The 26,919-nt window shown below is 42.1% G+C and overlaps 1 protein-coding gene across 4 annotated transcripts; it reads right to left on the bottom strand.

Annotated features, from left to right (window-relative positions):
- Positions 1-1,949: 1,949 nt before the first annotated feature.
- ocrl (OCRL inositol polyphosphate-5-phosphatase) lies at positions 1,950-26,612 on the bottom strand. Of its 4 annotated transcripts, none has more exons than XM_039620078.1 (25): positions 26,123-26,612; positions 25,527-25,606; positions 21,793-21,884; positions 21,399-21,437; positions 20,947-21,060; positions 19,041-19,208; positions 18,707-18,950; positions 18,407-18,577; positions 16,209-16,310; positions 15,981-16,095; positions 15,665-15,781; positions 15,177-15,358; positions 10,590-10,701; positions 9,659-9,768; positions 9,258-9,393; positions 9,011-9,121; positions 8,767-8,932; positions 8,227-8,462; positions 7,506-7,529; positions 5,350-5,469; positions 4,748-4,832; positions 4,422-4,549; positions 4,206-4,317; positions 3,016-3,792; positions 1,950-2,955 (listed from the first exon to the last, which is right to left on the bottom strand). In XM_039620078.1, exons 1-24 carry the CDS (start codon positions 26,162-26,164, stop codon positions 3,668-3,670), a joined length of 2,931 nt encoding a protein of 976 aa, XP_039476012.1. In that variant the 5' UTR covers positions 26,165-26,612; the 3' UTR covers positions 1,950-2,955; positions 3,016-3,667. The 4 variants fall into 4 exon arrangements, with proteins under 4 accessions (XP_039476012.1, XP_031592213.1, XP_031592214.1 ...); XM_031736353.2 differs by having other exon boundaries at positions 18,407-18,580; positions 26,123-26,611; XM_031736354.2 differs by lacking the exon at positions 7,506-7,529 and having other exon boundaries at positions 18,407-18,580; positions 26,123-26,610.
- Between the last annotated feature and the right edge of the window lie 307 nt (positions 26,613-26,919).

The raw sequence follows: 26,919 nt of genomic DNA on the forward strand, positions 1-26,919 counted from the left end.
TCTTCAACAACACAGGGTAACACTTAACTCTTAAAAAAATGATGATAAGGAACACAAACTTCTATATCACAAACCAATCTCTTGATTCTGGATAAAGGGACTCCGCTCATGCATGGTGTGAAGGGAATTTTCAGTCTTGGCAGAGGTATGTAGTCTCTGCTCTTGTACTTGAAATGCTCGACTGCGTTTGACGTCACAGCAAATAAAGATTGCACCCTGTGATGGCGTCTGTGCGCTGAAAACATTTGTCACTACCAGTTGTTGGTACCTCAGTGCTACCTCAGTTATAATTGTTGGTGAGATTACCGCTTACAGCTTAATTAATATTACCTGGAGACAGATTCAAGTCATACCCAGATACCAGATTTTAGCCCATATACATTTTATCTCATCAAAATGTCATCTTATATCTGTTGTTTTTACTATATTTAGTGTTCAAATTCTAACTTATTTTATTTTAGTGTTATTAGACCAAATTTTTATTTTGCAAATTAAGGTCAATGAAGCTAGAACATTTCACTAGTTTTAGGTGAAAATGAATATGATGAATATGGTTCCTCCCTTCGTTACGCTGCAATAGGCTTAGGCTTCCCATAATGCAGTAGTATTTGTTCTTCACTCACCTTTTTTCCACTCACTATTCATTTACACACCATTCTGCATTTAATCATTAGTTATTATTAATATCTGGTTCTCTTCCACAGTGTATCTTTTGTTTCGCCTTCCTCCCCTCACCCCAGACTAGTTGCAGCTAATAATTGAGCTCTCTGAGCCTGGCCCTGCCAGAGGTTTCTTCCTGTTAAAAGTTGGGGTTTCTCTCTATTATTGTAGGGTTGTTTTTTTTGTTTTTTTTTTACAATAACCCAAAACAAATAATACATATCCTAACATTTAGAACAGCAACTCAAATATATAATGTATGGGTTTCATCATTTACTACTGTTAGGTTAGCTGCTATGACCACAAGTGTGAGACTGGCAGCAGAAATAAAATTTCAATTTTTTCCTGAATTCTGGAAAAGCACTCGACTGATAGTGACATTATTACATCTGACCAATCTGTCAGACAACCTAATCTTTGCTGATTTGCTGACAACCTCACAGTCAGTCATGGGAGGCCAATTTCAACGTACATGTCATACATTGTTTTTGTATTTAACTTCATTCCTAAGGACTATAACAAATAATTTCCCAACTTTGGGATGAATAGAGATGTTATTATAAACACTAAGGTTCTTCAGCATCCACCGGGAAACCTTTGACATGTAAAGCAGTACACTATGTTTTAATCATAAGGTGAAAATTTCAGAGGTTAAAATGCCATACCCCTCACAGACAAACTGGTGGACATGTTTGAACACCTTAATATCTTAAAAGTGGTAAGCAAAACCCACACTGACCTGACAGAGGCCCGGTATTGCCCCGCACACCGTACGCTCAACCCTCCGTTTCGTCTCCAGCTGTCGTCCTCAAACAGCTTGCGGTAAGAAGACACTCTGAGCATGGCCATAGCTTTGAATGGCTTCACACTGAGATAAGACACAACAACCAAATGGAGGCAGCAGATCGAAGGAGGATTTTATACTTGGAGGGAAACAATGTCGCACTGAGGTGAAGCAGACTAACTTTGGCATGAACATCACCCAGTGACGATTTCACATGCACCCGAAGAGTAAGGCCCAAAAACCTGCCGTGCAGTCACCATTTGTCTACATAAGATTTCCAAGAGGATGAGATTGAGGTGGGGCACAAAACAGCTTTATACACAGTTTTATTTCATTTAAATAAATTAAAAATAAAAAAAATATATCAGAGAAGTTCAAAACAAATGTATCCTTGTGTACCTTTGAACGTACCTCAGTTTTGTGACAAAACTGAAAAGAGGAACCACAATGAATCCACACACTGTTAACATCAGTTGGTACAGTGGAATAAGACAACACATAAAAATCAGAGGGTAGTGATTACACTGATTCTTGTTTGACATCATGAGGGTTGTATTTCTACAGACAAAAATGAAAGGTTGTTGTAAAACAGTTCTCCCAAATCTATATATATAAAAAATAAAAAAAAAATCCCCAATATAACTGTTCCATAGGCTCATGCCACCGTTTGGCAAATCTCAGTTTGATAAAGGCCAACAGAGGATTTTGGAGTAAGGATGGTAATAAGGCAGAATGAGTTACTTCAGACCAACACTTACCAACAAGTGTCACGATTGTCAGCATTTTCACATTGCATCATGTGTATATGTCGTCTGCAAAGGTCCTGGGGCATGTGTGAAAAAACTCTGGTTTTTCTGGTATCATGGGTAAATTATTACATCATCAATGTGAAAAGCTTATGGGTTAAACTGTTTCAGAGGAAATGGGCCTTAGAAGTTCCTTATTACAGAGAATCGGCTACAGAACAGAATGATCCTCTGTGGCACAAAGACAGGCAGTTTCCTGCAGAGTAATGAGCCATTAAAATCTGCTAATTTCACACCCAGAAAATGCTGCATGAGTTCAAATGAGAACATTAGTCTTTTGGATTTACCCTAAGGGGACAGAACTGCCTAAAACAATGAATAAAGAGCTTTAAGATGTGGCAAAAGTGAAGGAGAAGACATGTAAACACATGTAGACGCACACCAACAGTACCACCTTCAGGACAAACTGAACACCATCACAGATTCATACCAGCAGACAGTCAAACAACCAGGAAACAGGTAAACAGTCACTATTTACACCACCAGAAAAGAGTGAGATCTCCACCCGATTCCGATTGACCAGGAAGTTAGTGTGTTAACAGACTTGTTTCGCAAGTCAAGAGGAAATGAGGAAACTGGAGGTAAGGCTGACGGCTGAAGTTACACAAAACACAGCAAACACTCACAACCAAGAGTTTTCTACAACAGGGTGATAAAAACAAGTAAGAAGACGCTCAATTAAACATTTTTAAAACTGAAAGTAAACTGCAGTAGAAACCAAAGTGTGAACACTTTGGTTTCTACTGCAGTTTACTTTGTGCAAACTTGGAGGAAAACAAAAACATAAATAAACAGTTAAAATACCATGGATAAGCTCAAAGGTATCTTAATATTGTCCCCTCAGCTAAACGCTGCAAAACAAATGATTGTCATGATTTATCTTAAGCATAAACTTCTTAGTGACAGATTTCTATGATCATCCCATTTCAAACTATTTTAACAATATATTTAAACATCTTCAGTCCATTTATTAAAACCTAAGGCAGTCTCTTCATTTCTTTAGTGTAAGTGAGTCTCCTATTTAGCATCTATGGATACATATCTATATATATAGTGTTTTCACATTTATAACACTCACGGCTTAGGGGTTATTTTGGCAAGAGCACCTACATGAAGAAGTGTCAACTCTAGTCAGGAGGCACGGGTCCTTTGGGTCATCACAAAGTGCATCAGTTCAAACCTCTCCCAAATGCTTCCAAATCCTGCAACTTGTCCTATTGTGCATGGACTGAAGATATGACAGTTCTAATAAGAGTCTTCGGTACCTTACATATTAACACGACAGTTTGTAAAAGGTAGGGTGCAGAAAAACTGCACTGGTCTCCAGTAGATGTCAAAACACCAGGTCCTTTACAACCGAAGAGCCAGGCTTGGAATCAGCTCCAGACCAAACTGACACCATAATTAACCCTCAATGTTACTCCTCATCTCCGGCCATTAGGAAACCCAGAACAAAATCGATGGCTTTCTGGCGCTCGTGTGACGTCTGCCTGCCCACAAAATTGGGAGGTGGTCGAATGAGGAGGCTGGCAAAGAGGGTAGCTAAGGTATAAGAACAGGAAAAAAATGTCAGTGATTGAGATTGACCGCAAATAACAGGTCAACATTTAACATACAAAATGCTAATTTATTAGTTACTCACATTATGCATTTTAGGTCACAAATGTTTAATCCAATATATGGTTACCACTGTATAAACTCAATACTGGCATTTTATTATATGAAGGCCTGGAAGCTCCATCTCTGATTTGGTTACAGCATAACTGTATTGTGGTTGACAATGTAATATTTTATATATTGAACAATTTTAAAATTCAATGATTTGTGCTCTTAATTTGAAAAGTTTCAGTTAACTTGAATTAATATTGTCCCACTGCTAATGCAAAACTAAATGGTTGGGATGGAAAAATCTGCTTAAATAAACTCTGTATTATGATATATGGAGATGACCTTACCAAGGAGACTGGCTGTTAGATTGTTGTTCTGTGAGTGTTTGAGAAGTTCTTTCAGAAAGGCCATTAAGTAGCGAAACACATTGCGGTGAGCCCGGGGCAACTGGGAGATCAACTGTCAAAAATCAAGGTAAACACAGAGATTAACCACATCATAAAAATGACTGTACTCATCTGTACATGAACATGATGCCTCACTCTTTATAAATCAGACTGTACCTGTTTGCAGAGGCGGGTGTCGTTAGAGCAGTCTAGGCACCGTTGGTAGAGTTCATAGCACACCACTGGCTCTGGCAAAGCCTCCAAGAAGATCAGCAGTGCCTCAGCCACAGAGTGGTTACAACCAGCTACACCAACAGTTAGGGAACAACAAGAATTTTCTTATTTTCACAATGTCGTCTCTGAACTCTGCTCCTGCCTGAACGTCTTACTATCAGCTGTAAACCAGCTGACATGGATTTTAACACTTATTGCCATCAACGGATCACAAAAAAAAACCCCGTTATGTAATCTGCTCTGCTTTTAGAACTGGTTTCATAGGATACGGATGGAGTCAGGGATGCTGGTGTCCAGACAGTCGATGATGCTCTGCAGCTCTTCCTGTAGGCCTGGTGTCTGAAATAAGTCCTCCTGAAAGACATCCAGGGAAAAATGAGGAAAATTAAGGCCTGATGTAGAAACAGACTGAAGGTTTCTGGCACTCCACCCACTTCCAAGGTGCACGGAGCTGAGCATAAAGTTTGAAGAAGCCAAAACACATTGGACAAACAATAATGTTCGTAACTATTAGTATTACTGGAGCTTCAATCTCTTCACATTGAAATTCATATGCCCAATCCCTGCAGATTGCAATAATAATAATACTAGTAATAATAATCATAATAGTATTAACAATAATAATAACACCAACAACAACACCAACAACAATAATATCAGCCACCTATAAATAAACACAGTAGGTCCCCTTTAATAATATTATTTATCAAGTATGTCAATGAGGGGTTTTTTAGCACAGTAATGTTAGCTTCAGTTAGCATTAAAGAAATGTATCAGACAGTAAGCACTGCAAGAATTTATGTAAATCCAAACTCTTTCCTAGAGGTGAAAAAATGTTGGCATATCCAGAAAAGATCTGAAGCTCTCTCACCTGATCACAGGACTTTGTGTAGAGGTGATTGACCAGAATCCACACCTCCTTGGGGATCTTCAGAGGTTTGTCCTCAGTACCGGCTCCATCCACCATCAGGAAGTTCATCTTGGACTTTTCCTGTTTGGACAAAAATCAAAATGTCTGACAAACAGTAGCAGAGTACTATTGTTATACAGTGTTTATACCGCTTTGATCAGGTGTAACACATAATAATGGCTTCACATGAAAAATCACATCAATTAGTGTAATTGCAGCAGTGAGGTCAGTATCATCTCTGGAGACTTGTATGAAAGCCATTTTACTCAGAGCTGGATATCACATCCTTTTTGTCACTGAAAATGGATCCCCGAGACTCACGAGAGACGCCTATAAATAACCACAGCTACTGAGCCTGCACATGAGGGCAGAGGAAACTGGAGAGCAGCTGGGATGATGCTAACACACAGAACTAATGTAATATGGTGTAAGAAGTATATTTACATTGTAATTAATCTTACAGCGATGAAGGCCAAAAAGCTTTTACATTAAATGCATTACATTGCGCCAGTGTCAAGAAAATGGAACATGCTTATATTCTAAGTGGTTCTCTGTTTTCCCATTTTCACTCATCAAGTCATAAAAAGGAAGAGGAGGCCTGCAGTTAGACTTCATATGAATGTCTCAGCTTCAACACTCCCTCTCATTAGCTTCAGTCATGTGCATAAAGGAGCTGAGCAGCAAGGCAAGCCTGCTGTGAAATGAGATTTAGTGTGTCTGCCTTTAACCAGGCTGATGTTTCCTCTCTGCTCTCAATGGCCCATGGAAGATTTAATAGGCGACTAACCCCCCACACACAACCACACTCAGGGTATAACCAAACTAAAGCTTTGTCCGGTCTCTGATTGCCTGTGGATTACCAAATGCTGCCTGTGCCAGCTCTGGGGGATGTGAGACGAGCACACACTGATTCACTCTTGGTTAGCTTCTAAGGGTGTGTACTGATTAAAAATGCTAGCTGAACAAAAACAAAGGATACTTATATTTGACTGATCGGCAGCCATCACAGTTAAAAATAATCCTTATTTACAGTATACTGAGCACTGACGCAGTCGCTCGGCTCAATTTAGTTAGTATAAAAGATGGACATAACATTGGCGTCCCCTGTCAGAACCAAAAGCTGAGTGCTTCAAACCTGCATTCTTTCTAATGACCACCAGGGGGCGACTCATGGGGTTGCAAAAAGACTTCAGTATTCAGTTGTATAGTTGTAGCTTCCTTGCTCTGTGACACCAGCACACACTTTTCTGATGACTTTATGGGCTGAGTCACTAGTTTCATGTCATAAAAACATATAGAGTCAGAATGGAGGATTATTCTGATTATGTTTATTGGCTAATGAATTGTCAACCACAGGTTGTTGCTAAACGGAACTCGGTGCCTACGGTTTCCCAGTTTAAGTTTTCAGTTTCAAAACACAGAGATTTCAATGATGAAAACACTCTGTGGCTTCATAGTCAAACTTCACTAACCAATGGATGGCATACTGGTGTCTACATGTGTCTTTTATACTGTGTATAGCTCAAACATCGTTTCAAACAAGCTATTTAAACTCCATTCATTTTCAGTCAGTTTTCTTCTGATTGGCTACCCACTGCAAACAGATTCGTGCAGTAGGTGGCTTGCTGTCTTAGTAAAACATTGAAAATAAATTCTCTCTCTCTCTGACATCATAAAGATCCACTAGCAGAAAAAACTGAATCTTTACAGCTGTCTCAAACCTGGGATTTTGGCTCTAAGTGATTACATGCAAAGTCTGAAATGCCGACACAATTCAGGAGCTGGACACAGATCATATTATTTTTCATTAAAAAAAAAAATCACTTCTTTTCATGATTAAAGTCACTCTGGTTAATTTTATATCCACTGGCAACAAATGGTTCAGCTCTGTGAAATCTGCTGTGTTATAAAGCTGGAAAAAGTTAATCCTCATACATAACACACATTAATATTGGGACTGACCTTTATAGTATAGGAACCAGTTTCTATATATAACATGAACAAAGAGGGAGATTAATAATGTCCCATAAAGCTGATAAAAGAGGTGGTCTTGTATCTCAACTTAAAGTGACCTTGTTGTGCCGGATAAGTGATCAGTATCCGTGTCAATATTTTACCTTCTCCATGTAGCTGTCCTCTCCCTGAGCAAGAAGTCAGCCCACAGCCACAGTGAATAGTTGGAAACGAATGATCAAGGCAAGAAGAGGCGATGAAGGGAAACAAAGGAGGAAAGAAAGTAGAGAGAAGCACCAGGGATAAACAGAAAAAGTGTCAGAAAAGTGACAGATTCTGGATTGGTTTTTGTTTTTTTTGCACAAATCATTTGATCAAATCAGTAGTGCGGCAGGAAAATGAAAAAGCTTAAAGTAGAGCTAAAGAAGTACGCAGTGATAGTAGTTCTACATCCTAAACCCAGATCAGATTCGATCAAAATAGCATAATAGAAGCAGACAGAGGAAATCATGTAAAGTTAGAGGAGTCTATTTATATGAAAGAAACTAAAGTGGGTCTAAGCTGAGTCAGTCTTTCCTTTTCTTTAGGAGCTCCCTTCTTATGTTCTTGCCACTTCCTTGTTCCCTTGGCCCCTCATGGCCAGAAATATAGTTTGAGATATTTTACACTCTCCAAATATAGGCTCTCTCTGTGACTGAGTTTACCCTACGAGACAGGAGAACCCCTGATGCCTCCTAGCCCTGGGTTCAGGTTGTTAAAAAACTACTCTGTGCAATCAGTTTGAACAAATCTCAGGAAAATATGTCTCTGTTCACTAATCCTATTTGTTTACACTGTACTAAAAGCATCCGTCTCTTCAAGATTGCCAGACTAGCTTCCTCTTACCAGGTCAATGAGTTTGGTAATGGGGATTTCTCTGATGGGCTTCTTCATGCGGCACAGAGTCTCCAGCGAGGTGCCAAAGCAGCTGGGCAGGTAATTGCCTGAGATTGTAATAAAGTAGTCTTTGCCACGGTCCAGATGAAGCACCAGGATGTCCTCTATTTTGTCTTCTCCAGAATTGAGCAGTGTGACAGAGTCTTTACTGACATACACCTCCAGATAGATCTCCAGAGTCTCATCTGTTCAAGACAATAAGGGAGGATTAGTGCTAACTCTCCTGCAGGGAAACATGCTTTTAACTGTGCCTCAATGATCTACTTTTTATTTATATAGGGTACAGAGAAGTGGTAAACTCATTTTTAACAACATTAACATTAAGTGCATTCAACAGCTAGTGATCATTAAAAAAAAGGATACAACAAGATGCATTCAGTACCAATAGTTAAACTACTTCACAGATCTTGGTTATAGGTCTAAAATTTGAACTAACAAGATTAGAGAGTTTAACAAAGTTAGAGTATTATTGGGATCTATGGGACTCACTTGGATCCAGCATTCCATCACTGGGCTCAGCACGCAGCCAAGACTTGCAATACTGCGAGTCATTAAGTTTGGGGATGAAGGCGAAGTGACAGGGTACCTGCCCATCATTTTTTATAAGGAAGCGCTCCTTTTGAAGCTGCCTGAACTTGACATTCTCAAATGTAAACTGCAGAGCAAAGAAAGAGAAGCAAGATTATGTTAAGAATAAACTTAAGACAGACCCATAGTGTAACAGTACTCTTACCTCTCTCCTGCTTAGAGAAACAGATGGAAGGCAGTCATTTTCCATCCTGTCCATTGCACGAACAATCTCCTCAAACACCTTCTTGTGGCGCTGCTCATCTACCACCTTCACCTGTTACACAAACGCATATTTCAAACATCATGAATGGAAATATTAATGTCATTTTTATTCATGCAACAGCAATTGTTTTGTGTAAAAAACGAAAAACGCAAGACTGCCAGCTTTATGTGACTGCAGAGATCCTCACCCCTATACTAAAGAGGGAGCTGACGGGCTTGTGGTCGCTAGTTTGCATCCTCATGTGACTCCGGTATACTATCTGCTTGACACTGCTGCCCCTCCACAGGATTCTGTCACACCAAGCTGGGACTCTGCACTTCCCACTGCAGGAAACAGGCACAGTTTCAGAAGCCAAGTCAGGAATCTCACATCTCACAAATACAGTAATGCTGACACTGTATTTTAGTGTAGCAAAAGGGCCGGAAAAAAAAACACAGTGTAATCAGGATTCAAAATGTGTGAATCCTGAATGAGGTTATTTGTTTGAATTAGAGGTCTTGGGATACTTAAAAAAAAGAAAAAGAAATAGAAAAAGAAAAAGAAAAAGCTTCTGTGTTTGCTATATTCAACAGAGGGCCGTGGCTTTACCTGGAGTCCCATCGATCAGTTTTAGGGTCAAACTTGTATGTGGGAATGAAGTTAATCTCCCCTTCCATGAAGTCTGTGAAGGCCTTCTTTGTCTGCCTCTGAACGTTCAGCTGCAAATTAGAAGTAGGAAAATATTGTTTATTCAAAAAGTCAAAACAGAGCCCATCTGCTTTGAAATAAATAGGCAAAAGAAACTGAAAGATTACACAACCTGACGGTAAGTAATAACAGTGTTTGACAAACAGCTTCCCTTATTTCTTTTCCTAGTTTATATTTATCAAGAAATACTTTGTGTTTTAATTTTTCTGAACTTAACGGTCAGGATGACATCTGACAAACTGCAAACATAAGCACAGTCTACTTACCCAGATAGTATGTAAATAAAACAGTGCCTAAGAACTGAAAAACTGCTGATAAGAATCTGACATGGATAAAATTAAAATACACCCATAGGTCACTTTATTAGCTGCACCTTGCTAGTATGAGTTTAGACCCCGTCACCTGCACCAACAACCATGCCACGGTACAAGTCCCTTAAAAAAAAAAAAACTTTCTTCCCTACTCTGATTCTCAGTTTCAAAATCAAATCCAAATCTAGATCTACATATATCTATATAACATATATATCTATATATCTCTCTATCTAGCTATCTATCCATCTATATTTAGTTAGATATTTGCATTGATAAGCAAATGAGTATCTAATAGTGGCCAGTGAGTGGACATTTTTAACTTCTTTTATGCTTGTTCCGAAAATTTTAAACTTACAAGAGAGGGTAAGAAGCAGTAAGGGAGGCATCCTAACAGTAAAAAAAAAAAAAATTAAAAAAGAGGAACTGTCCCTGTTTTTAAATGTTAAAAGGCAGCCAAAACAGTAGTGAGATTTATGTCACTTTCACAGGAAACATTGAGCAAGGTAACAGTTTCTTACCTGATCATACTCCTGAAGCTTCTTTAGATCACCCTGATTAATGTATTGTTTGACGTCAGCAGCATCGGTAATAAATAGACGATAGTTTAGGTCCCCGAGCCAGATTACAACACTAAAACACACCAAAGAAACAGAAAGCACTTTAAATAGCATCTTTGTAATGAATATGATGATTCAGAAATCCTGTCAGAGATTTGTAGTGTTGTGGAGGTAAGAAATAACGACACGAGAGGTCCGTGTGTCTCACTCCAACTGTTTTATTCACACACCGTCTCTCAGAACTTAAGATACAGTAAGCGCCAAAATCTCCACCCAGCTCTTCCCTTCAACTTGGTGTGAGTGGAGCCATCTGGTGGTCCGCCACACATACCCCCCTTGAACACACAGTCAGGTCTCTATTCAGTCCAGGACCCTGGGCCTAAGCAAACGACCACACGACTGAACCTGGGAGGGAGAGAACAGGCAGAAGAAGGTCCATCCTGTGAACGAGGCTGGTGAAGGCGAGCAGGAAAGGCAGAAGGAGGCTCAAACGTTGGTGGTCCGGGGGTAGTCCTGCGGGGGAAACCAGAGTCTGTCAACCCCATTGAAGGAGGGCGGCCACGGCGAGGGGCCTGGGCCGGCACTACATTACTGTCCGGAAGAACATGTGCAGGCTTAAGTCTGTCAACACACACAGTCTCCCTTCGACCCCCAAAATCCAAAACAAAATGTTTCTGGCCCGGTTCGATAACCCTGAATGGGCCGTCATACAGCGGCCGCAGCGGTGTCTTGTGGGCATCGTGCCTGACAAAAACAAACTTAGCAGTCTCTAAAGTCTTTGGAACAAAAGTGTCAGGCACGCAATGGTGCACAGGACCAGGAACCCGAAGCGAGCGCAAAAGTGGGTTGAGCGATAGCACTGATGGATCGAAGCAGGGGGGAGGGTTCTCAGGCAAGAATTCTCCAGGCACGCGGAGGGGCTGACCAAACACGAGCTCAGCTGGGGAAGCGCCGAGATCCTCCTTAACCGCACAGCGCAGCCCAAGCAAAACCCACGGGAGGCGGTCAACCCAATTGCCATCTTGTAAGGAGGCACGAAAAGCAGCCTTAAGCGACCGGTGGAACCGTTCACACATCCCATTAGCTTGCGGGTTGTATGCGGTTGTGCGGTGGACTTTAGCCCCAGTCCATCAGCCATGGCCGACCAAAGCTCGGAAATGAACTGGGGCCTCTGTCAGACGTAATGTCCGCTGGCGGGCAAACGCGAGACCCAGGTTGACAAAATGCCCTGGCCACCACTGCTGCAGTAGTGGATGCCAGGGGACTGCCTCCGCCACCTGGTGGTCCGGTCAACAACTGTCAAAAGGTGCGTAAAACCTTGTGGACGGCGGCAGAGGACCCACCAGATCGACATGCACATGATCGAAACGTTTGCCGGTATAAAGAACTGCTCCAGAGGCGCCTTGATGTGTTTATGAACCTTCGCGACGCTGGCAGGGAATGCACGCTGACGCCCATTCCTTAACTGATTTGCGAAGCCTGGCCAAACAAATTTAGAGCTGACCAGTTTAACAGAGGCCCGGACCCCCGGATGAGAGAGAGCATGTACCGAGTCAAAAACCCGACGACGCCAGGAAACGGGAACCACTGGGCGAGGGCGGCCGGTGGAAACGTCACAGACCAGGAAAGGACCACCGTCCTGCATGGGTCTGTCCTCCAGTATGAGGCCCGCCTGGGTGGATTTAAGCTCGAGGATGTCCGGTCACCGCTCTGATCGGCAGCCATGGCGGAGTAGTCTATGCCGAGAAAGACAGGAGAAACCAGCGCACGGGACAAACAGTCAGCCACATGATTGGATTTACCAGCCACGTGTCGAATGTCTGTTGTGAACTCAGAAATGGCTGCCAACTGGCGCTGCTGGCGTGCACTCCATGGATCAGAAACCTTGGACATGGCAAACGCTCAAGGGTTTGTGGTCCACGTATGCGTAAAGTGACGACCCTCGAGAAAAAAACGGAAATGGCGAGTCGCCAGGTGGAGCGCGAGTAGCTCCCTGTCAAAACGCTGTAATTGCGTTCGCTGTCACGCAGCGCACGGCTGAAAAAAAAAAAAGCGGTTGCCAGACACCCGAGTCGCTGTTCCAGCACCGCACCCACCGCTATGTCCGGCGCATCGGTGGTCAACGCAATCGGCGCTGAGGGGACGGGTGGGCCAGAAGGGCAGCATTAGCTAACGCTGACTTAGCATCAGAAAACGCTTGATGCTTTCTGGACACCAGTCGACGGCGCCATTAGCCTTCTTACCTTTTAACGCCCGTAAAGGGGCTTCAGCAGATGTGCCGCCCTGGGGAGAAAACGATTGTAAAAATTCACCATCCCCAAAATTCCTGCATTGCTTTAACGTTTGCAGGACGCGGAAATTCTGAAACAGCTCGGACTTTGTCAGGCAACGGAACCGCGCCCTCAGCGGAAATGCGGTGCCCAAGAAAATCGAGAACGGCAACCCAAACTGGCATTTAGACGGATTAATAATCAGTCCATGCTCCGTCAAACGCTGAAAACCTGATGCAGATGGAACAGGTGCTGCTCCTTCGAGCTGCTGGCCACCAGGATATCATCAAGATATACAAAACAAAGGGCAGCCCGCGCAAGACAGAGTCCATCAACCGCTGGAAGGTTTGGGCGGCACCTTTCAGGCCAAACGGCATGCGCAGGGAACTCGAAAAGGCCGAAAGGTGTAATAACGGCGGTTTTGGGGACGTCCTCCGCACGCACGGGGAACCTGATGATATCCCGTACCAAATCGATCTTCGAAAAACCGAGGTCCCCGCAAGATGGGCGGAAAAATCTTGGATGTGGGAATGGGATAACGGTCGCTTCTCTGTGACGTTATTAAGGCGGGCGGAAATCCCACAAGGTCGCCACCGACCATCAGATTTAGGCACCATGTGTAACGGAGAAGCCCAGGCACTATTCGAACGCTGCACGATGCCCAGGCGCCCATGGTGGCAAATTCTTCCCGAGCGACAGCCAGTTTAGCAGGGTCGAGGCGACGCAAAACCGGGGCCCTACTGTAGTTATGTAATGCTCCACCCCATGCTTCGTCACAGTGCTCGAGAAAGTGGGGACAGTGAGTGAGGGAAACTCAGAAAGCAAACATTGAAAACGTCACCAGAATCCACTGAGTTAGCATGCACCACGGGCTGAGCACCCCGAGTAAAACAGGGTAATGAGGAAAATGACACAGCATCAATTAAACGCCTGTTAGCAACATCAACCAGCAGTCCGTGAGCACAAAGAAAATCAGCGCCTATTATAGGCACAGAGCTAGCAGCAACAACAAAGTTCCACTGAAAGTCACGGTCATGAAAGCAAACAGTCACCAACCTTTCACGAAGGTTTTGATGGGAGAGCCATTAGCCGCTGTTAGCAATGGCCCGCAGCCCTCAGCTAGCCTGTCCGAGCCAGCCGGGGAAGAAGGCTCTTCTGTGAGCCGGAGTCCACCAGGAAACGCCTCCCGAGCGTGAGTCCTCTAAGAAAAGCAGCCTTTCCTTGTTGCCAGCGGTCGCGGCTGCTACCGGCGCTGACATGCCCGCTTCCCTGGGTTTGGAAACTGCAAGGCGGGGAGACAGCGCCGGGCCTTCGCTCCAAAACGCTGGTGATAAAAGCAAAGCCCTTTTTCATGGGCGCTGCCGCTGCAGCGATTCCGCCACCGTGGACGAGTCGGAGGGTCCCTGGAGCATCGGTGAGGAGGCAGGGGAAAACGCTGGTGAGTCCTGAACAACCGCCTGGACGCCGAAACTCCTGGTAGCAAGGAGGATGCGATCTGCCTCTTCCGCCAGAGAGCGGTAATCGCCGTGGCCAATAGCGGGAGTTGGCAAGGCCAGCGCGCACTGGAGCCGGCAACTGTCGGAGAAAGAGGTGGGTGAAGAGAAATCCTCCATCATCCGCGCCCAGCAAGGACAGCATGCTTTCCATGAGCTCGAGGGCGGTGCCGTCGCCCAGGCCCGCGAGGGAAAGGAGTTTCTCGGCTCGCTCAGCATCAGAGAGGGAGTAACGCCGCAGCAGCAGCGCCTTGAGCGTGTACTTGCCTTGGGCTGGAGGGTCCCGGAGGAGAGTCATCACGCGGCGGGTTGACAGCGGGTCAAGAGAAGCCACCACATGGTGGTATTTAGTATCGTCGGCTGAAACTCCACGAAGAGCAAACTGAGCTTCTACGTGCACGAACCATGAAGGGGATCGTGAAGCCAAAAATCCGCAATTTAAGCGCCACAGCAAACGCAGCCATCGGCGGAGGTGCAAATCCGCGGCAGCCGATGCTTCAGGCCGGAGCTGGCTTCGTCGTCGGAGCCTTAGCATGTTCGCTACCGGGGTCACCAATGTGGAGGTAAGAAATAACGACACGAGAGGTCCGTGTGTCTCACTCCAACTGTTTTATTCACACACCGTCTCTCAGAACTTAAGATACAGTAAGCGCCAAAATCTCCACCCAGCTCTTCCCTTCAACTTGGGTGTGAGTGGAGCCATCTGGTGGTCCGCCACAGTGTCATTACAAAACTGGTTATGTAATGTTACTGTAACACGCTAAATTAAAAGAGTGGGCACTCACTCGTGCTTGACGATGCTGAGAGGAGGGTAGTCCAGTAAGTGGAAGGTCATGCGTGCACATATGTCTTTATAGTCCTGATTGCGGCGCTCAAAGTCTTCCACATGTGCTGCTAGATGGGAATTGACGATGCAGAAGCTAGTGTTGTGGAAAACAAACCTCACTGCTACGCCTCCTTTGTTCCCCTGAAACATAAAGCAAGAATGACTTATTGACATTCAGGTAAATACAACCAGGTAAGATATCAATGCAAACTGCAGATAACATGTTTAGTATTTAATTAATCCAAAACAGCGATCCAACAACTTCACGTTCATTAAAAACATAACCCAAATTACCCAAGAAGCTAAAGGTGCAAGATAGCAGGGATATCTCACAGTCAGACAGTTTACATATTCATCATGATCTTTGATACTTCAATTTTAAAAAAAAAAGTCATGGCTCATTTATGGTTTTCAGCCACACTGTATTTTGTCTTAGTGTGAACATACCATTTTTCCCATGATTCCTGTCCCCACGTGCTCAGCAGCCACATCTTTTATGTGATTCTTGTATGCCTTTTTAACATAAACTACAAGCATCATCCCAACGAGTCGTATGATCCGAACCTGAAGAAATAAAAAATGAAAATTCATATTTTTACCCACCTACTCATCAATATGGCAGGATGCATGCGCAAAGTGGAGGAGTTCAACTTATTCCACGGTGTTTTCCCATTGTCCTCCACATTAGGGCTTTATATATATAAACAAGATTATATGCTTCACTTTTTGGTCAACTCATCTTTTAGAAAGTCTCTCTGCTCACCCTCTTGTACTTGGCTTTTGGGTGCAGGCTTCTCTCCACAGCATCGACCCACAGCTGCTCTTTGGATGAGTCCATGTAGAAGAAAGCCTCAGTGCTCAGGTCCAATTCTTGAAAACTAGAAGCATAACCCAAATCATCACACTGGCCGTTTTTACAACATAAGAATAACATCATAACATGATTTTTTTTTCTTGCCAAAAATGTACTGTATGAATTTTTCTTACTGACCCAAGAGCATATATATCTGGAGGTTCAGGGTCACAGCAGAGCCACGGCTCAAGGCTGCTGTCTGGAGACTGACCGTTCACATTCCACGTACCTGTGAAAAACCTAGGAAACATAGAGTTTATATATGAAACGCCAACAAAAGTAGTATTCTTCAGTTTTTGGTTTCTGTTCACTTTCAGTTAAGTTTCCAGAGTGGATTTGCTCTTGCAATCAGTGCTACAGGGAGTGCAGAATTATTAGGCAAATGAGTATTTTGTCCACATCATCCTCTTCATGCATGTTGTCTTACTCCAAGCTGTATAGGCTCGAAAGCCTACTACCAATTAAGCATTTTAGGTGATGTGCATCTCTGTAATGAGAAGGGGTGTGGTCTAATGACATCAACACCCTATATCGGGTGTGCATAATTATTAGGCAACCTCCTTTCCTTTGGCAAAATGGGTCAAAAGAAGGACTTGACAAGCTCAGAAAAGTCAAAAATAGTGAGATATCTTGCAGAGGGATGCAGCAGTCTTAAAATTGCAACGCTTCTGAAGCGTGATCATCGAACAATCAAGCGTTTCATTCAAAATAGTCAACAGGGTCGCAAGAAGCGTGTGGAAAAACCAAGGCGCAAAATAACTGCCCATGAACTGAGAAAAGTCAAGCGTGCAGCTGCCAAGATGCCACTTGCCACCAGTTTGGCCATATTTCAGAGCTGCAACATCACTGGAGTGCCCAAAAGCACAAGGTGTGCAATACTCAGAGACATGGCCAAGGTAAGAAAGGCTGAAAGACGACCACCACTGAACAAGACACACAAGCTGAAACGTCAAGACTGGGCCAAGAAATATCTCAAGACTGATTTTTCTAAGGTTTTATGGACTGATGAAATGAGAGTGAGTCTTGACGGGCCAGATGGATGGGCCCGTGGCTGGATTGGTAAGGGCAGAGAGCTCCAGTCCCACTCAGACGCCAGCAAGGTGGAGGTGGAGTACTGGTTTGGGCTGGTATCATCAAAGATGAGCTTGTGGGGCCTTTTCGGGTTGAGGATGGAGTCAAGCTCAACTCCCAGTCCTACTGCCAGTTTCTGGAAGACACCTTCTTCAAGCAGTGGTACAGGAAGAAGTCTGCATCCTTCAAGAAAAACATGATTTTCATGCAGGACAATGCTCCATCACACGCGTCCAAGTACTCCACAGCGTGGCTGGCAAGAAAGGGTATAAAAGAAGAAAAACTAATGACATGGCCTCCTTGTTCACCTGATCTGAACCCCATTGAGAACCTGTGGTCCATCATCAAATGTGAGATTTACAAGGAGGAAAACAGTACACCTCTCTGAACAGTGTCTGGGAGGCTGTGGTTGCTGCTGCACGCAATGTTGATGGTGAACAGATCAAAACACTGACAGAATCCATGGATGGCAGGCTTTTGAGTGTCCTTGCAAAGAAAGGTGGCTATATTGGTCGCTGATTTGTTTTTGAATGTCAGAAATGTATATTTGTGAATGTGGAGATGTTATATTGGTTTCACTGGTAAAATAAATGATTGAAATGGGTATATATTTGTTTTTTTGTTAAGTTGCCTAATAATTATGCACAGTAATAGTCACCTGCACACACAGATATCCCCTAAAATAGCTAAAACTAAAACAAACTAAAACTACTTCCAAAAACATTCAGCTTTGATATTAATGAGTTTTTTGGGTTCATTGAGAACATGGTTGTTGTTCAATAATAAAATTATTCCTCAAAAATACAACTTGCCTAATAATTCTGCACTCCCTATAGTTTCACCCCGGGGAATAGATCAATTGAACCAATACAGCCATTGATTGCAATTCTACCAGATGTGCAGCAGCATGTTTCAGATGCAACTTTCCACTCAGTGTTATGAAAATGGTGAAGAATCTGTTTGGGTTTTTTTGTTTTATGATTCTTTTCTTGTTTTTTTACAGAAGTTCAGTTGCATAGAGCAGAAGTCCAGCACACCAATAATTGTATAAAGAATTGGATCAATCTTTGGTTTAGAAGACCTCGTGCAGATTAAACATGTGATTTGAAAGCACATAAAAAGCAAAGGAAAATAAAAAAACCATCAGAGACAAGCACCCAGTGTATTTTTTTTCTCATTTCTAAACTAAAATGTCTCAATCATATTTTCACACATAAGTTTTTTCTTCTTATCAAAACAAAAAGAAATTAATGAATTCCACTTACTTGAAGGGCCGGATATCCACATACTCCTTCTCCTTCTTGCCCAGGCGGTGTTTGATGAGGTATTCTCTCTGACCTGCCTGGGTGGAGAACATGGCCTGTCTCATGCTGTTAGTGGTGGGGCTCTCACACCAAGATGGTGGCCTGTCTGCACGGTCAAACCCTGACCTAAAACTACTGAAAAAGGGGGGAAAAAATACTTTAAAACCAGCAGTATTATGGACAGATTAAACATTTTGCTTGCTAATCAAAATAGTTTTAATGTACAGTAAATCTACTTCGCTGTGACAGAAGTTAACTTACTCTGACTTGCTGCTAGTGACTGAGGAGCTGTCTTTGGCCTGTAAGGAGGCAGCTCTGTCTTTAGGGACTGGAGCAGGAGGCAGAGGATTGGATGGAATAGAAGAAGCTTTGCGAGGAGGTAGTGGAGGGACAGGTGGAGGCTCCCTAGAGGCAACTATGCGATTCTGGTGATTTTTCTTTTCTTCCACTTGGAAAGTGTGGTTGTTCTCAAAGCCAAAGTCTGGAACAAGTGACTGAATTGGATCTTTAAACAGAGAAAGTGAAAAAAGTAAACTTACAAAGAAATAAGACAACTCTTTTTTGTATCATCTATTATGAATGCTTTTATTCTTACTTGTGTTATTCAGAGTTGATGGAGTGTTGTTGTTAAGACTCGGGGGCACTGCACTAGTAGGTTTGGGTGGGTTAGCTGTCTTGGCAACCCTTTGTGGAGGGACAGGTACTGGAGTTCTCTGTGGTGTTGGTGTAATGGGCTCCATTGCTGTTGGTTTGGCAGGTTTGACTAAGAAAGTCAATTAGCAGCATTAGATGGTAGCACAAAAGAGCAAAATCTAGGTTTTTAAATACATGTCCCCGTTGAGTTGAAGAGGATCATAAGCAAAATTTGGTCATTATTATTTCTACAAGATAAGCAACTTAAAATAAAAAAAACTGCATAATATAATCAGGTGTAAAACAAAAAGAGATGTGGTCTTGGAAACAGAGGCAGAAAGACCACATTTAACATCCTGTTAAGACGAACGGAAATCACAAGAGAAACGTCATCACATGAACATGCACCTTATGACAAGAGCAATATGGAAAGGGTTTCTGGTACTTGCTTTACTGAAGGATATTATGAGCATTAACCAGTAAATGACAGTAAACTGGATGAACAGGTTCTGAGAAATAACAGCTCCTCAGAGTGCCACCACCATCCTGCTTCAAAATATTTGTCACAGCAAGATGTTGGTCAATGAGCTCGTAACCAAAACGCTGATTCAAAAGCCAGGGAGGATGTTTAGTTAGGGTGTGTACGGGTTAAACTCTTGGCCAGCTGGACTACATTTTCCAGCACATTAACTCTTGTGTCTCTACTGCATTTTTGAAAAACAGGGAAAAGGAAAAGCAAAAGACTTTTAAAGCCACGGTTTACACACAAAAGCAATTAGGAAAAATCCATGTAAATTAGACCGTTTTTTAATTTACTTAGTATATAAATTAAGGAAATAACAAATCTTCTTTTACATTTATGTCACACTATAATACAAACCACTCAAGGCATGCAAGACCATTTCCTTGTCTTTGTATTTTTGGATGCAAGTGCACATGCTGGGTTTTTCTAAGAGTGTGTTCTACAAAAACCTGTCAGCTACAAATGCATGACATCTATAATCTATGTGGAACAGATATAATCATGAAACTCAGAAACAAGTAAGGGGGGAAAAAAACAAATACAAAGATTTGTTTTATAGGCAGCTGACTGGTTACTTATACGTAAAAAGACTTCACAGCTTCAAATATAATACACTTTGACTGTTTATGATTTTAAATAAAACAAACACACACATCCTGCAGTGCTTTACACGTCTCCACCCTGGACTTACGTGTACAGATTAGGTCATGTAACTGAATACAATTATCCCAGTGTTCTTAGCCAAAAGGCTGCCAGGAGTTCAACAATGGCATGTGAATTAGACTTCTATACATCCAGCTTCCTAGAAGCTCTTCTCTCCAGTTAAGATATCCAGATAAAATGAAGATAAACTACGGATGGGTGTGGATAAGATTACTTTATTACTTCTTTCAGCACTCACAGTGAGGTGCAGACCAAAGCAAAAGCAATGCATGATCACCATTTAATATAATCCCCTCATGCTCCCAACATAACAAAGGCTTATAGCATTTAAGACCTTTATACATTATAAGTATATCTGAACACCAATTTCTGATAACAGAAAGTGTGGGAAATTTGGCCACAGCTTATAAGGCTAAAACGTAAATCTAAGAGTGAAATCACAATAAACAAACAAAGTTTTTTTGTCCTTTATGGCTACATTCAAAGAAGTGGGCTTGCACCCATAGAGGTGGATCTGATTTCAAAAACTGAGGCCAAGGAGTCTTTCCACCTGTATGTCAGCAGCAAGAATACACAGGAAACGAGCAAGAGCTGTAATCCACCCTTTGTAATAAATGTTAGATGAGTCATTAAATAATTAACTATCCCACTGCTTTAGATGAGTGAAACAGTCGAGTCTTACCTGCTAGTTGAGCACTCTTCACCTGGGTGAGGAAAGTCTGAGTCCGATCATCATCCTGCAGTTCCAACAGCAGCTCTGGGGCTTTTTCTCCTTTGATTCGTACTTTAACGGAAGCTTGAACAGGAAACAGAAAGCACACATCCTTAGACTTTGAAACTCCTTAGTAATGCAAACTGTTCTGCAAACAAAACAAATTGATTTAGAAGTGAACCAATTCAGCGTTCTTTCAGAAAACCCTGGCAACTCATGACCTGAGTATACTACTAAATAAAGGCATTAAGCTGCAGGCATGCTCTAACAATGCAGTAAAGCTAGACAGGTGTTGTGTTATAATTAATGTCATGATTCACCTCTGAAAGCCTGGCTTCCAACACCTTTTTATAAGATCTTTTACACATGATATTGACTCAAAACTTATATATCAGAAGAGAAAAAGAAAAAAAACAACTTACGATCTACTGACAAATCAATAAGAAGAGCTTCTTCAGCTTCTGAAAGGAAAAAAGGAGAGCTTAAATAGTGCCATTCAAATAGTCTGCAGAGGGAAACTTCATAGTCCTGTTACAAGTATTTCTACGGGTTCTTACTGTTGGCCACTGCTTAACATACTGCGACACTGTGTGGGAAGTCTTTACATTTTCTCATTAGGTGCAATGGAAAAGCTCCTTTCACTTTTACTTTTGGTGCTGTGACATTGACTAAACATTAACTTCACATAGAATAGAGGTCAAAGAAAGTGAGGTGTGACGGAGAGAGCTTACAGAAAAATACACAAATGTATCCTGACTGATTATACTCAGGATTTAAAACAAGAGTGAAATAGAGAATAACAAAAGGGTCACATACCTCGTACAATTTCAAACTTAGCATTGATGGGTATCGATAGCTGAGCCACTGGACGAGACACAACAGCATCAGGGTTGGCTAAAACACCCAGTCTGGATCAAAACAGTACAAACTCCCACTTAAAATCAGCTCTGTGGTGCTTAATATCACATAAGCTTAGAAGTAAATCAAACTAAAACACAAGAAACATACACACAACCTGCAGCAATATAACCCTCTTATAACAGCCATTCTTTTGCAATTAGCAGCAAGTTTCATGCAACATTCAGTATGGAAATATTAAACTCAACATCTGAGATGCAATGCTGGTAGATTAGTGGTGGACTATAACTATCAAGTGATTAAAACAAACACATGCACACATGCAAAACGTATATCTATCTGCAGTTAAAGATTAACAAACAAGCATTGTATGTCCTTCGGGTTTTGCTTGCAAAAGTCCACTGGAGCCGCACAAGCTTTGCGTCAATAAACATTCAGCTTAATCAGCTTCAAGTCTGTGATGTGGGTTGATGTAGGCAGGCTCATTTTTCCCTTTCTAACAATTGCTGACTAACAATCGGGGCCAACACTGCGCTCAGGAAACTGCCCACGCTTCCCCTCCACTTCACACTAAGTCAAATTGCATATAGTGAGAGGAAAATGATTCAGCCATGCGAGAAAAAAACGTGTCAGAGGAACTCGGAGTTGACCAGAATCAACGTCTGATATTGAAAATTACACAATCAACAACTGAGAAAATCGAAAACCCCTCAGGGGAATATAAAAAAATACTACAATGACCATACAACACAGAACAACGAATAAAATATGTGGCGGCCCTTATGATGCTCACATTTGTCAAACGTATTTATCAGACTTTCTAGTTTCCATTTCTATATAACCAATTTTGGATGTCTAAAATCTTTAAAAACAACCTTAATCACTCTGGGTGTAGCACCTCTACTATAGATGAGACTATAGAAAACACTAAACTGTGCAAATACACGATTCCTTAGTATTATAAATGAAAACAGTGAACTGGCTAAGAAGACAGAGGTCCTCACCAAATAGTTTCCTCAATAAAATCTAAAAAAAATTAAGTACGGCTTTCTTTAATGCCACGAAAATGCCTAAAAATTAATATTGATTAATATCTATATCAGCAAATATTTTAAGCATTTATTATTAGATGCGACTGGAAATCTGATATATGCAAACTTTATGTCCTGGTGACCATTTAAATTCAAGTTTCTTGAGCCAATAATTTTAAAAACCCAAATAAGTGGTGTCTGGGGGGGACTTTGATGAAAGATTTAAGAGATTAAAGCTGACACAGAATCTGCTTATCTAGTCATTTCTCCCTGTAAGGACTACTTCTTAGTTTAGTGTGTTTTTTAATAGATTTAGTTGAGCATGTAGCTTGTGTGCTCATGTGAGTCTCATTACAGCCTAGGAAGCAAAGGAATTCTGGATAATCTGCAGTGAGCTGCCTGCTGGTGCAAAAAAAAGCTTAACAACCCAAGCCACAGTGACAATTTAAAATAACCCCCACTGTCACAACATAACCCGAACAAATGCTAGGGGTGTAAAAAGTACACAAACTAAGTGTTACGCACAAGTTGTTGAGTAAACTCTAACTAGGAAGTGGTGTGGTATGTGTGGAGCAAGTTTACATCAGCTGAAGGGACTGGAACACTCAACCATATCACCACAGCCCCACAGGCAGCATCGTCCTTATAAGTGTCCTTCTGAACTCAGAGGAAGAGCTCCATAAAGTCACTAAAAACGCAGCATTCAGTCTTTTAGCTGGGCTGCATGACATCTGCCACTAAAAATTTCTGACTATGTTATGTTGCATTTGTTTCAGATTCTCTGGCAGTTTTCATTTTGCTTTTTTTTTTAGATTTAGCCTAGGAAACTATAAAATCTACATAGAACAAAATCCAGGAAATCTGGATAGATATTATACAGTGAAAACATAGAAACAGAAACATACTGAGGCACTCTCTCAGGTAAAATCAAATCATGGACCATGAGAAAGCCTGAGATAGGAATTCCCCTACTTTTAAGTAAGTCTTATCTTATCTTTTACCTGAAGACAGATAGTAATTTTTTATGATTACCTTTACCACATAAAATCTATCAATTATTCCTGGATTATTTTTCTTTGTACTTCTTCCTGCCCCACTGAAGAGCACTTCTCAGATCATTTGTCATAGCCATGCATCATTTTGCTTTTCTTATTGCAAGATCTATTGGTTAGATAACACCCTAAAAAGATAATCCAACTACACTCAACAGGCCCTTTGCTAAGAACACCTTGCAAATATTTGGCTAGACCCAGTTTTGCCTTCAGAATGGCATTAATTCTTTATATATAGACTCAAAAAGATGCTGGAACAATTTTGCTCCATATTGGCATGGTAAATGGTAAAATGGTAAATGGCCTGTATTTGTATAGCGCTTTACTAGTCCCTAAGGACCCCAAAGCGCTTCACACACCCATTCACACACTGGTGATGGCAAGCTACATTGTAGCCACAGCCACCCTGGGGCGCACTGACAGAGACGAGGCTGCCGAACACTGGCGCCACCGGGCCCTCCAACGGGTGAAGTGTCTTGCCCAAGGACACAACGACCGAGACTGTCCAAGCTGGGGCTCGAACCGCCAACCTTCCGATTACAAGGCGAACTCCCAACTCTTGAGCCAGTATCACACAGCTACTGCAGACATGTCAGCTTCACATCCATGATGCAACCCTCCTGTTCCAACAAATACCAAAGGTGCTCTATTGGATTGAGACCTGCCATTTGACTACCAGGAAACTCACGGACATGTTAAATAAACCAGTTTGAGATGATCTGAGTTTTGTGACATGGTCTGCTATCCTGCCTGAAACAGCCATTAGAAGATGGATACACTGTGTTCATAATGGGTGGCCATGGTCAGCAACAATATGCAGGAAGGCTGTGGTGTGTAAATGATGTTCAGCTCTCTGTGTTTAGAGATCCTCTTCTGCATACCTTAGTTGTAATGAGTGGATATCTGACTTAATGCAACCTTCCTATGAGCTAAAAGCAGTCTGGCCATTCCCTTCAGACTTCTGACAAGGCACTTTTGCCCACAGAACTACAGCTCACTGGATATTTTCTCTTTTTCAGGCCACACATTGTAAACACTAAAGATGACTGTGCTGGAAAATCCCAGTAGATTAGCAGTTTCTAAAATACTCAGACCAGCCCATCAGGCACCAACAACCACACTACAATAAAAGTCACATAAATAACCTCTTTTTCGTGTTCTGATACTCAGTTTGAACTTCAGCAGGGCTTCTTGACCATATTTACATGCCTTACTGCACTGAGTTACTGCCATCTTATTAGTACCTAACCAAGTGGCCAGTTAAACTATATAATTATCTATCATCCTGCCAAGTACTCAGTGTGACGCTATCATGGCACACACCTTTCTGACCTAACAGAGTGTATTTTGAACCATACCGATATCACAGCAATTGTGGGTCAGAGATAGGAGGAAATATAAAAGACAAACCCAGAGTAGCGCAGACACCTCAGATATGCTATAAACCACAGCTTTACGAGTTCTCACAAACTAGGTGCTGCAGTAAATGCCTAAGAGTGTTCAAATTGTTTCAACAACTCATCACCACTACTTATGATTCTCAATAGGTTTATCTACTGCTTGACAAAAATCACATTGTTTTTCAGTCATTTGGTTCATTGATACTTACATAAACTCTCCACCGCGTTCAATTAGTGACAGGAGTCTGGGCTCCTTCTGGCCAGACCTCACCTCCAGGCATTTTACAGTGTGAGCAGCACAATCAAGGAATTATTGTGACTGAGAATGAGAAACTAGTGACTGTCACCCCAGGCTTTGTAAACTGAGATTACACTACAGACACTCTGAAGGGTTAGAACAAGCCATGCCAGTTAAAAGGTGGGCAACTTAAGGTAATAAAAGAAAAGAGCAGGAGGTGGGACAAAGCACTGCAGATGCTGGGTTTGCTGGTGCCAGTGCAGGTAATACTTTTAGCTTAAGGGTGTAAAGGTGTAAGGATGGCTAACGTTATTCTGTACAAGTGATTTTAATTAGCGTTAATTGCATGATACTGGTCATATATCTGTGCGGTTAGCAATGAACTGGATTAAAAGTGAGCTGTAGCTACTTTATAACATGATTATTTAAGTGCACGGTTACTAAATATCTCCATATTACTGAATTACTAACGTTGCCTAATGGGCTTCACTAAAAGCTAACGTTAGCTAACAAGCTAAAACCAAAAAAAAAAACAAGCCCAAAAATACCAGAACTCAGAAAGGATATTGCCAAGCATTCCTCGCCGCATATCCCCAAAGAGGAATCCATTCTTACCGAGAGGAAATAAATATCAGTTTATCATTTGGGTTTATATCACTTCGGTGCGGACGTCAGGGCAGGGAAAGTTAAACCTCCACCCGGCGCTGCGGCGGCCTCCTTCCGGGAAGCTTGGCCGCTAATGCTAAACGCCAGCTGATGATGTTGTTGTTGTTGTTGTTGCTGCTGCTGCTGCTGCTGCTGTTCCCGGATAGTATTAAAAATATCACAGTTAAAAACTTTAAAAAGAAAGAAGAAAACCCCGGCTCTTCTCGTGTCCCCGTGAATGCCAGAGAGCAGGTTGCACAGGCTACATAGCTTTAGCTGGCAGTTTTATGATTTAGCCGCATATGCTACAGCACAGAGTTTGATATGTGGTGGACTCCCTCCTCCTGCCGCTCCTCTCCCTGCTTAAGGACTCATCATCCTGGTTTTTTGCGGCAGTTGGCTTCGAGTATGAGCTTAATAACGCCATCTTCTGCATCGGAGTGCAATACTAAGTGAGTAAGCCTCCCAGCCCTGACAAATATAAAGAAACCCCTGCGACATCGTGTGGTAAAACAATATTATCTGCATATAATTTACTTTCCAGTTTCACACATCCTCTTTGGGGGATTAAAAATGTCCGAAAGGTGTTTTGTCCCACATTAATAGGTATGAGGTGTAACTAATACAATCGCTTTTACATTTTTTTTTTAATATTACCGCCACCAAGGAGGTTATGTGTTTTGGGGGGGTTGGCAGTGTTTTTACGCGTTTCCTTCTTT

Source organism: Oreochromis aureus, linkage group 2, assembly GCF_013358895.1.
Source record: "Oreochromis aureus strain Israel breed Guangdong linkage group 2, ZZ_aureus, whole genome shotgun sequence".
Taxonomy (NCBI): Eukaryota; Metazoa; Chordata; class Actinopteri; order Cichliformes; family Cichlidae; genus Oreochromis; species Oreochromis aureus.

Bases quoted from the DNA above. Each gene is read 5' to 3' on its own strand.
- ocrl (XM_031736353.2), bottom strand. From the start codon at position 26,164: ATGGATTCCTCTTTGGGGATATGCGGCGAGGAATGCTTGGCA. The intron at 18,951-19,040 runs GTAAGAATAAAA...CTCTGTTTAAAG, and splicing joins ATCAACTCTGAATAACACAA to ATCCAATTCAGTCACTTGTT. The intron at 16,311-18,406 runs GTAAGTGGAATT...TATGTTTCCTAG, and splicing joins GTGGATATCCGGCCCTTCAA to GTTTTTCACAGGTACGTGGA.